Source organism: Neolamprologus brichardi, chromosome 17 (assembly GCF_056152115.1).
Source record: "Neolamprologus brichardi isolate AB-2024 chromosome 17, ASM5615211v1, whole genome shotgun sequence".
In the NCBI taxonomy this organism is placed as follows: domain Eukaryota; kingdom Metazoa; phylum Chordata; class Actinopteri; order Cichliformes; family Cichlidae; genus Neolamprologus; species Neolamprologus brichardi.
In genome coordinates, this window is record NC_142120.1 from 1,128,051 (window position 1) to 1,140,000 (window position 11,950).

Genomic DNA, 11,950 nt, shown 5'->3' on the forward strand with positions numbered 1-11,950 from the left:
ACGAGACGGCAGATAGAGAGTTTTTATTAGCCTGTTGTTATAACTGCACCCCAATGCTGTCATGTATATGTGTGCAAAATCATACCTACTGGCAACAGATCAAGTCATGAAATTAATCTGTGGTTCCACCAGGGCGCGCCCCGCCTCTCGCCCCGCCTCTCGCCCTATGACAGCTGGAACAGACCCGAACACCGCTGGGATAGACCCGAACCTCCTGGCATGGGCGGATGGGAGCCTCTAGCCGGACAGGTCCACAATAACACGTCACTACGTGGTGATCTTTCGATTCGATGTTCAAAAAGCCAAAAGGATGATGATGGTGTCACATGTAAATGTCGTCATTTTGATGTGATCATCGTCGTCGAGGCTTTGATTCCTATTTCTACTTCCTGGTTGTTAGATGTTTCAGTTTTGCTTCATTATATTCATGTTGCTCCTGTATGCCTCCAGCTATGCCTTTTGGATCTGCAACAATAAAGGTTGTTGAGCATTTTGGCTTCGTTGTCGTGAATCCGAGTCGCACAGTTTCCCCGTGAACTCTGTAGTGATGATACACTTGTTTTTTTAAATAGAAATTTCATTAAGTTTATATTCAGTTAGGTTAGGGTTGATATGTTCTCTGACTGATAACTGACCATTTATGACTTAAAAGGACAAAGTTACATCATTATGAGGATCATTTGAATAAATCAGAAACTGCCTAAAGTCTAAACCCGGCCATCAAATGTTGCATTTGGGCTTCAGACTTTCTCTGCTGAGTGCAACCTGTAAACACTCTTCATCCATTGTTTGTGATGTTTTTCTAAATCATGGAAATAATTCTGTCATCATCAAACCCACTTTCTGCATCAGGGTCTTTTTGGGTCTCATAAAGGGAAAAGCAGTGAAAAGGCACCAAACACAAGTTCTAAACTTGGAAAAGCTTCAGATATTTTCTGTTTAATTTGTCAGGAGATAACAAAGATAAAAATGGCTGCAATTTATAAACAGTCAGTTTTGTAAAATTCCTTAAATTTCAGCTGAATTTGATGATTTCAAATCTTCGGAGGGGAAATCTGTGTCGTTGTCTGAACACTGATTGGTGCAAATGCCAAAACAACATCTGGAGTTTAGTTTGAATAAGTGCGCCAGCATGCACCGTGTTTGGGAATACACAAGTAGTTGCTCAAATGACTTTGGAACAATATGACGTTTTGTGAGTCTACATTACTTATAATGGGAAACGTTGCATGTCTGCATTTACCTGCTAATACCTGCACGTGTGTGCGTGTGTGTGTGGTGTCAGTGTCAGTATTCTCCTTTTCTATAAAATCTCAACGTGCACAAATAAAGAGAAAAACTGAAATTTATTAATGCAGCTCAGACAGTTGCTGTACAGCAAACGGCGTTGGAGTCGGCCCAGCAGACGAGCAGCCCCTCCCTCCCAGTGTAACAGGACTGTGGCGCTGCAGCCACCTATAAACTGCACATCTGTAACCCGACTCAGCGCCTGCTTGTGCAACAGCATCAATAATCATCAGCTACAAACTTTCAAACAAACACACGTTGAAATAGTGTTTCAAATATCAGTGTTGCGTTAGTGCACATCATAGACGGGGAGCCGACATTAAACCGCTTTGTACAACAAGAATGACGCAGTGAAGAGGAATGTCCTGGAAAAGCAAAACGCCTGGAATTCAGCGATGATCAGTCGCTGTTTGCTCCAGTTTCATGATTTTGAAGCATTCCAGCGAGAGGACGGCGCTCGATTCGTGAGGCTCCTGGAGGAAATGTGTGAAATGCGGAGCTGAAAATGAAGTCCAGCAGAAAGTCAGACGACATGGTTGTTCAGCGATATGGGATCGTTAGGACGACGACAAGAAGGGAGCAGAGGAGAGGCTCTTATGGCACAGCTGACAGTTCAAACAGTCGATCGCTTCAGTCATTAACAGAAAAGGCAGCCACGTGAACGAGGAACAGCAACTTGAACCACTTGAATAACAGTGCAGAACACACACATTCACACACACAAAGTACACGTGGGATTGGTCCGAGTCCAAAGGCTGATGTTAGTGTCAACCAAAGCGTGAAGCAGGGGAGTTGGCACCACACTAAACGAGCACCAGCACGCAAAACATTTGATTTTGGCTAATTTTATTTCCGTCCTCTGAAATCAAAAAAGCAGCTTGTTTGAATTTGGCGCCATCTGCTGTTCGTCTCATAAAGTAGACGCACGTGACTATTTAAACATACGTGAACGGCTCATAGTGGCGCGTTACCGTGGAGCGTCAGCGCCAACACTCATTTATGGACTAAAGGATCAACATGGCGACGATGTGTAAAAATAATGATCCAACAACAAAGGACGAGGGCGTTGGCACCTTTGTGCAACAGTAGTGGAGCAATACTGCAACAATTATGCATTAATCCTTATTAATGTTTGAGGTTGAAGATTTTCATCAGAAGAACGCAGCTGTGACATCTCCAGCTAAAAACGAGGAGATCAACAAAGCTAAAAACATGCAGCTAATGTCTCAAACACGTCGTTTTATCAGTTTTATATTTATAAAATAACAGAATTAGAGGCCACTCCTGCCACCGTCAGATATCTAAAAAAAATTAGCCTTTATCTTATCTCGATTTAGAAATTAAAACCAAAAAAGATTACAAAGTCTTGACGGTAAAAACAGAGTTAGAGGGGACAGAAACTGGCAGCTGTCACTTTGGCCCGTCAGCGTTTGGACTCCACATCGATCACACTGTGCTTACCTCAACATCTAAAGAGATGACATTCAGTTTCCAAAGAGTAGAAAAGAAATTTAAGAACTTTGCCTCGTGTGTTTTTTCTGTACAAGATTATTAAAAAAAAAAGACTAATCAGTTATACATATTTATAAGACAACATTGTTTACGTTACATTAATATAAAGAAATACAAGTTTCGTATTATCTCACTTGTATGCAGTATTCCTTTCTCAGAGCACGTGTGGGCTGTTTCTGCACTGAGGATTAAACGTGTAACTGTGATCACAACACAGGATACCAGGAAACTTCACACAATATTGCTGCAATAGCGCCATCTGGCCACAAGGTGGAGCGAAGAGACCAAACCAGGTTCCAGCACTGAACTTCTTCGCCCCGTCTGCTCTGATCCACTGAAGTGGAGAAGGTTCATATTTCCCTCAAACTCAAGCAGATGGTTCACTCAGTCCTCCCGCCTGGTTCTTCCCACAGTTTTTGGCTATGTGCGGTCCAGGAAGCTCCCTGTTTCCGCCTACTGAAAAAGGAATACTGCATTTTTGCGCTTCTTGCTTCTTCAACTTGTGTTCCTCAGCTCTAGTGTGCATCCTGCAGGGGCGAGGGAGGGCGAAGGAGCTTGATCTAGGCAGTGCCTTCCTTCGGAGAGGACGGGGTCTGGGATGTGGAGCTGGAGGAAGAGGACGCGGAGCTCTTCAGGGACCCCAGAGTCTTGCTGAACCAAGAGTTCTTATTGGCTTGAATCTCAGTCATCAGAACTCCCCGCTGATGCTCGAGCTCCTGCAGAAGGATTCAGTCATTAATGAGAGCATGAGCAGGTTTATCACTGTGTCACATCGCTGTGCTTTAATACTCTACAACTCTTCACTCCTTACAAAGGGTCACATGGTTCTGTACGTGCTGTTGTTTTATGTTGTTAAGCTTACAGTCGTTATTTGTCACAGCAGAGACAGAAAACAGATGCAGGAAGTTGACGTGCATACAGGAAATTTCCTGCTGCTGCTGTTCAGCGTTCTGTGCACGTGATCAGCCAATCAGATCATCAGCAACGTGTTTTAGCTAAATGTCTTTACAGCGTGCTTGGCATGCCTCCCTGAAAACACCAGCTGACCTGAATGCGGCACTTCGCCTCCACCAGCTGTAGTTTGGTCTGCGCCAGCTCCAGCTCCAGCTGTCTCAGCTGCTCCTTCAGCCCGTCCTTCTCCTCGTCGTGTGGCTCCGAAGACGTTCTGTCAGCACCAGGAGACGAAGTCTGGAGGGACCCGACTGTGCTAAACAGGTCCCTGCAGTTCTGACAGCCCATCACTTTGTTCTGCATGGGGGGAATAAAAACACAGGGTTACCACGACAACTTTAAAATTATGGTTAAAAAAGGAGGTGAGGCCGAGTCTATGTGAAGAAAGGCCTGATGCTCGATGTCCCGTACAGCATCCTGATTACGATGAGATGTTGCACCGTATCATTTATCCAGGCCCGAGGCGGGACTCTGCCACACCAGCATCACACCCATTAACCCTTTAAGACCGACCATAGAACCAAGTCCGCCAGAGCTTATATTATATGTTTACATGCTGTGGAGCCATTTTTGGGAGCATTTCAAGTTGATATACATCAATACAACCATTATAGCCCAGATTTTAATTATATGTATGAATTAAGTGCATAGTAATTACATAAATTGCAAAAAAGTGCAATAAACTACAAAAAAATTGAAAATCGTTTTTGTTTTTTTAACATATATTTCTAGTTAGAGAAATTTAAGAGGCTTATCCCTCAAAACTGTAAATACAAAAAAGTTGCACAAAATAGTTTCCCACCACAGGAAATTTATTTTGAGTGTCTTCATAGTTTTATTTTTGAAATACACCAATTTTTATACACTGCAGGAAAAACAAAAATAAATATTATGATGCAAATTTGCAAAAAAGCAGCATATGCATCAAAATAAACTATTTCCAGCAGTGCAATATGAGTCCTAAGCATCCCAGAAACCACACAGAAAGTCATAAAGTCAAACATAACTTTTAAAAACACCAGTATAGGCTCATGAGGCCCTGATGGTAAAAAACTACATTTCTGCAAAATGACGTCACTTCCGGTTTCGGGCAGGTCATGGCGGACATGCGATAGTTCGTGCTGATGGACGTAGGAAGTGTTATGAACAGCTGATCGGATCAGCAAAGCGTGTTTCTGGAATATTATGTTTTTGTTGCTGCAAGTGCTTTTTATGCAGTTTTTGCAAAGTTATATGTGGAAGGAAACTGTGACCGAGGACAAGCTGATGGCATAAGATGTAAGTACAACTCCTCCGGTTTCATATGCAAAACAAATTATTGCGCTAGCTCACGTGGTTGCAGAGCTACCGGGATTTAAAAGTAGTTACGCAAAACAGAGCGTGCTGCTCTGATCGGCTTTAAAGGGTTAAGGACTTGATTGTGCAAACCTGAAGCTCAAAGGTCTTTCGTTCTTTCATGCAACTGTGTTTTTCCTTCGGACTCAGCAAGTGTCCTAATTTGCATCTGAAGCACACTTTGCATTAACAGGATCGACTCACCCTGACGATGTCCAGCTCCTCTTTTGTTGCCGCCTGTTGTTTTTCTAGCCTGGTGCTCAGCTGGGAGCAGATCTGAAACCCAGAGAGGAAACCTGGTTATGTTTGACTTGCATATATCAACGTGTGCAGTTCACAGGCTGTACATGAGAAGACGCCAGCAGACCTGCTTGTATTCAGCTATGATTGCTGTGGTTTTCTTGATTTCCAGCTCTGCTTTTTCCAGCTCCCTCCTGAACACCTCCTTCAGCTGGGACAGAAAGAACAAGATGTCAAAATTATTCTTTTAAAACGACAAACTAATGAGAAAGATGTGCTGACTGTGCATAACGACACGAGGTGTTCGACTCAGTAACTTTACCTGATTCGCTCTTTTAGAGCCTGCTATGTGATCTCTCACTGCTACCAAACTGGGATTTTTTATTTACTGGGTGTGTTGATGTGTAACTGGTTCACTATTACCAATTACACAGAAAGAAAATCAGCCCTAGATCAATGCGTGAGCTGGGGCCCCCTGGTGGGCTGCACAGGTACTGCATGTGGGCCACAGTAACAACAGAAATTCAGTTCAACTTATTTATATAAAAAGTGAATATTATTATTGTGATATTACTGAAATGTAATGCTCTGTATTGACCTTTGTGTCCCAGTGGCAGGGTTAGGACATACAGGGCTTTCTCTTGCATTTTGCTCGGAGCAGAAGCGGGGGAGCTCCAGGCCTCGAGGGCCGCTGTCCTGCAGGCTTTAGATGCATCCTTGATCCGACGGTAATGAACTCACCATCTGATTCAGGTGTTGACCCAGGGTGAGATCTGAAAGCTGCAGCACATCGGCCCTCGAGGCCTGGAGTTCCCCCCTCCTGCCTTAGAGCGAAGATTTAAGACTCTTGACTTTGGCCGATTTCGATCAGTGATACAGGGCCTGCGTTATTTGATCACTGCTGTGATTGCACAGCTTACTCTGGTGTTTTCTGGTCACTGATGTAACCTGTTAAGCGTGGTTCATCGCAGCAGTGTGGACGTTACCTGAGCCGTCTCCTCCTCGTGTCGTTTCTTCTCCTCCTCCGTCTCCACCAGACGCTGCTTGGTGGTCAGCAACTCTTTGTTCAGAACATCGGCCTTGTCTTCTACCTGAGTGCACACACACACACACACACACGTTTGCATTCTCACGTGTGCATATTTGTGTAAAGATGCTCACGGCTAAAGCATGTGTGTAATCAGCTGCGGTTTCAGAGTGTTTGGAGGTTTCGTAGACTTTTTCTTACCTGGTCAAGGTCGTTCCGCAGGGCGATTTTACTGGTGACCAGTTCGTGTGCCAGGTCATCGTTCTCCTGTTCAAGTCGCATGCTGGCCTCCTGAAGGCGACGGTTCTCTCTCTGCGGACATCAAACGCACACAATCGCAAACACTTGTAAAGCAGGGGTGTCAAACACAAGGCTCGAGGGCCAGAATCGAGACAGAAGAAAACTCCAGTCTGGCCCCAGAAGGAAACTGCATTTCCACATTTTTACAGCTTTCGCTACATTGACATTTATATTTATTTCAATTTGTGTTTTAATTTATAACAAAAAATCAGTATTTCTTACAACTTAATACCAAAGACAGACGACAGATTTATTATAATAATAATCCATTTTATTTATAGGTGACTTTACGTCAGCACAACAAAATAAAAACAGCAGCTAAATGAAAAATGATGAAGGGTTTGCAGTAGATGGGTTTGAAGACGCGATTTCAAAGTGGAGACAGAGTTCGTAGTCTGGAGATCTGCTGGAAGTGCGTCCAAAGTCTCGGGCAGAAGGACTGAAGGCTCAGAGTCCCGTGAAGTCAGGCGAGCAGGTGGGACGGAAGAAGAGCGGCGAGTACGAGTGGGCGTGTACGAGTGGGCGTGTACGAGTGGAGGAGATCAGATAAATATGGAGGAGAGGTTATGAAGCGCTTTGAAGGTAAGAAGCAGGAAGTGAACTAACGGAGCTGTTCAAGCACAGATATGTTCAGTCGATCTGTCCTGATACAAGACGAGCAGCTGCTTTTTGAACAAACTGCAGTTTGTGGAGAGACTCATGATCACAGAGAAGAGAATCACAGTAACCTAAACGAGATGTGACAAGATGTTTGGAGTGAGCGAAGGCTGAAGGCGGTTCATATTACGAAGATGAAAATATTTCTATGTGCTGTGAAGGAAAGAGCCAGGATGACCCCAGGACTCTTACCCGAGGGGAAGCTGTGACAACAGAGTCATCGATGGATAATCAAAGCGTTTCTTAAATGTAGAAAAACTACGGAGCCCCGCAGGGGACATGGGAGAAAAAAAAAAAGAGATCTCGGACTTTTGCGAGATCTCGCAAAAGTTTTAGCCACTTTCTTCGGAGGCCGCCAGCTCGAAGCCGACTGGGAGGTCGAAGCACGATGTGCCGGGAAAGCGGTGTTCCTCCCGGCTGTAGTAGGTCTCGACCTCCCGTTAGCTTCGAGCTAGTGGGTGTCAGATCTCCGAAAACGTCGGAGCACTTTTGCAAATATGTGATGTCTTGTAAACTGAGCAGGTATCTGACGTTTACACAACTACATTCACGCCTCAAAATATCTTAAAAGTGTATTTTGTGACCCAGAAAGAGGAATATTACAACTAAGTAGCTGCTGCCATTGTTGGAATTCAACTTTTGCGAGATCTCGCAAAGGTTCGTCTTAATTTTTTTTCTCCCATGTCCCCTGCGGGGCTCCGTAACAAACAGACGAACGGTCTTTTTTACATGACGATCTCTCAGTTGTGATTTGCTGCTGCATAAATGAAGTGGAACGGGATTGGCTGACAGACATCTCTGCTGTACAGTCTGTGAGGTTCATCCAGACTCGGTGTTAATACAATCATCACATGACTAGTTTGACTCAAACAAAAGGCGTCATTGTGACGTTACAGTTATCGGTGGCCGTGTCAGGCTCAGGTCCTCACTGCAGACCATTAGCTGAGTCTCATGACTGCCTTTAAACAGGCTCACATGACGACCATGAACGGGACAAAAGTGTTGTGATGGTTGTGAGCAGTCATCTGACCTGATATCCCGCCACTCTTACCCTGCCTGAGTCTCCGTACGCTAACAAATGGTTCATCTGAAAGCTCTGAAATCATATCTGTTATTTACAAACAGCAGCAGGAACTTAAAAGAGGAAAAAACACGTTTGATTGTTGTGAGATCAGCTGTTACCCACACACGACGATGACACAACCGATAGTTTACAACAAGAGCCTGAACTACTTCAGTCAGCGCGGTCAAATCATAGCAGTGTAAAAGTCCATAAACACATACAGGAAGTCACAGATTCAGGACACATAAATATAAATGAAATCGTTTTTGGGGCAGAAGCTTACCGAGCGTTTTCAAATCGAGCCTCAGGCGTTAACACATGATCCTGACACGAACTTCCCTTCTCTGCTCAGCGCTGCCCAGCCCGACTCGCCCTCCCTGCCCTCCCATTTATCTGCTTTCAGTAATAATTCAGTTTGTGCTGCAGATACAAAAGTACGTCTGCTCGGACACAAAGGAAGCCAGTGCACAGTTAAACTGGGGTCTGAAGCCTCATAGCAACACTGAATCGTTACATTAGCCACAAAATAACTGCATAGAAATAATTACATTCTACAAGCAGCAACACTTGTGTGTCTTTTGTGTTGTTGTTGTGGAGAAGAACGGCTTTCTGCTGTTTACAGAGACGCAGCTTATCTGTGATAAACGCTTCCTTCCTCTAAAAGCAGCAGCTCACACACCAACGAGGCACTTTTGCCTCTAACAAGCAGATTCAGATGTAATTTGGGGTTTTTTGGTGGGGGGGGCTGTCATGGTTGTTTGTGTCTTGTGATCAGATCAAATGCTGCGTCCATAATATTACTTGGAAAGATGAAGGAGCTGCTTCAGACGCTGCAGTAAAGTCACGTTTATTTTGTTCTGCACTCGTCTACTTCCTGTCAGCGTCTTTAATTATCTCAGTGTTGATGCCACTATCATGTATCATATACTGTGCACTTTGTATTCCCTTTGACTGACTACAGAAACACTGCCTGATGTGCTTAACTGGCAGGTTTACTATGACGCACTTGTGCATCTCGGTTTGGCCTGATTGTGGGTAGAAACATGAAACCAAGAGGAGGTAATTCTTCATCATCACATGACGCTTACATGTAACATCCACTCTTTACTGTAACGCCTTACTTTCCTTAAGTGATTCAGGTTCATCCGACTGACTCACACAGTAACACTGTCCTCCTCACACAGCTGGACAGTCTCTTTGTGAGCTGCCAAAAATAAAACTCGTCAGAATCATCAAATATCTGCCTCAGTTTGTTTCACGAACACAAAGATAAACCCAGTGGAGACAAACCTTTGCAACCACAACAACCCAGCAGCCCAAAAATACGTTTTTATTAATAGCAGGGTCGACGATGATGAAAGTCAGCGCGGCGAGAAAAGTCGCGTTTCACGTCAGGACAGTTTTAAAAACAGACCAAACAGCGATGTGCTCATTTCTAATCTTGGAATCACGGCTAATTTTATCTCTAAAGGCAGCTCCTTCATCAGAAACGTGAAGAGATGAGTGCTCAACACTTTAGCTCGGGGGGGGGGGCTGCTTTCATGTGTAAAAAACAGATTTAAATCCACACCTGGTGGGTGAACCTTATCTATACGTACCTGGTAGCGTTCGATGGGGTCTTCTTGTTGCAGCTGGCTCTCTCTCAGAGTCTGATATTCCTTCTCAAACTTCTTCAGCTTTTTGGTCGGGACCTGAAAACAACAGCAAAGTTAATTAAATCATCGTTTTACTGTTGACTTTGTTTACTTGGCCTGATAAAAATCTCAGCCCAGCCCAGTTGTTTGTGAGCTGGGGGGGGGGGGGGGGGGGGGGGGGGGGGGAATAGGGAATTGGATAAAACAGTCAGTGGCTCTCAGCTCTTGCATCATCTTCCTGTGTCGGTGGGAACCATCAGCTACTTCTCTCTGCACCAACACTGCTTTCATGACAGGATTAAGCAGCAGGGGTCAAAGGTCAGAGTTAGGTGTCACGTTGAGAAACAAACCAACATGAAACAACATCCATGTGATGCGTCACGTGACATCAAAGTGATCAAACTCTGCGGTGTTGTGGCTCGTGTTGCACAGTTTCTACTCTCTGTTGCTCCGTCTGCCTTTGTCAGCGTTAATATCTGCGGCACATCTGCGTGTTGTTCTGCTGCTTTCCCACGAGACATCATTAGACACAGGAAAAACAAACCAAACAAGCACCCGCTCGGCTCACAAGCTTTACAATGTACTGCTATAAATCAGCAAGTGGTAACCGTGGATCAGAAACGTCCACTGCACGCTGCACGATAGACACGTTACAGGGCAACTGTGCTGTCACTGCACGTGCTCAGGCCTCACTGTGAAATCATTTCATTTTTTGTTCTGCAAAACCAGTCACGGCAACTTGTAAAAAGGACCAAATCCATCATGAAATGATTTCGATTCATTATCAGACTGAAGGTTTTAACAGACGCTCAGATCAGTGAAGCAGCAAGTCCTCGACACCGAGAGACGCCAAACACCACAGCTTTACTCACATAATTCACTACATTAGGTGTTTCTGGTTTAGGTGGGTGGTAACAGCGTTGCCATAGCGCCAACTACTAGGGCTGGGGGGGTCACAGTCACATGACCCCCTCCTCTGAGACTCCTGTGTGTTTGTAGTCGTCGTGTGTCCTCCACTGCTGCCTGCTTCACACACGATGTTACACTGAAGCAGCATGAATGAAGCTAGCAGCGCTCACAGCCTCACTGTAGGAATACTGTCGACTCCAGAAACAACCAGAAAGATAAAAAACTTCCTTATTTGGAAGAAAAGCATTTGTACTGGAGTTGTTTAGTACAGGGAGTACAGAAGCTGAGGCACTGACGAGAATGCACTGTACATTTAAGATAATATAGATAAAAAGAAAAGACCTCAGCATCCAGTTTTCTCTCTTCAGCTTCAACACTGCAAACGTTTCTCCAGTAAGACCAAAGCTGGTGAACAAGCATTACAAGGAGCTCAGTGTTTGAACTACACTGTAACCCAGGATGTAACCTGTGCCCACGTCACAGGTTACATCCTGGATAACGAGCCAACACAGCGCAGCAGTATGTTAGCTTAAGACAGGGATAAAAATCCCGCTGCACATTTCCATCAGGATTAAAAGCCAGAGGACGAGTTATTAAGAGCGCCCACCTGGGCAGTCATTACCTGTCCTTGCCAGTGACCTGCGAGTTAAATCTCGACTTTACGACTCGGGCATCGGCGAACGAGCGTCACGCTGTTATCTATCGGACATTCAATTCCCGAGCAGATAAGGACAAAACGAGTCCGAGAGCTGTTATCTGTGTGGGAAGAAAGAGCAGCCCGGCCTCTGCGGCTGTTAATAATCGCTTTATTGTAACAAAACAATGAGACAAATCGAATGTGCTGTTTTCTCCTGCAGGGCTGCCAGATTCAGTTCAACTACAGAGTCACTGCGTGGCATTTTGGACGCCGCCACGCTGTCCAAGTTTCTCGTCATGGAGTCTGTGTGCGTTAGGCGAGTGGGCGACAACGAACTGCTGCACGTGCGTTTTTAAACAGCTGACGCTTCAGTCCAGCAGCGGCAGTTAGCTCCTTGT

The 11,950-nt window shown here is 44.8% G+C and overlaps 1 protein-coding gene across 2 annotated transcripts in view; it reads right to left on the reverse strand.

Annotated features, from left to right (window-relative positions):
- Positions 1 to 1,327: 1,327 nt before the first annotated feature.
- rabgap1l (RAB GTPase activating protein 1-like) overlaps positions 1,328 to 11,950 on the reverse strand; it is a 106,915-nt gene continuing 96,292 nt past the window's right edge. For both annotated transcript variants that reach the window (XM_087830280.1, XM_087830279.1), the window contains exons 20-26: positions 9,971 to 10,063; positions 6,554 to 6,664; positions 6,312 to 6,416; positions 5,453 to 5,536; positions 5,290 to 5,361; positions 3,847 to 4,047; positions 1,328 to 3,515 (exon numbers count right to left, since the gene is read on the reverse strand). In XM_087830280.1, the coding sequence (XP_087686406.1) occupies positions 3,360 to 3,515; positions 3,847 to 4,047; positions 5,290 to 5,361; positions 5,453 to 5,536; positions 6,312 to 6,416; positions 6,554 to 6,664; positions 9,971 to 10,063 (822 nt within the window). In that variant the 3' untranslated portion in view covers positions 1,328 to 3,359. The remainder of the gene's footprint in view (positions 3,516 to 3,846; positions 4,048 to 5,289; positions 5,362 to 5,452; positions 5,537 to 6,311; positions 6,417 to 6,553; positions 6,665 to 9,970; positions 10,064 to 11,950) is intronic.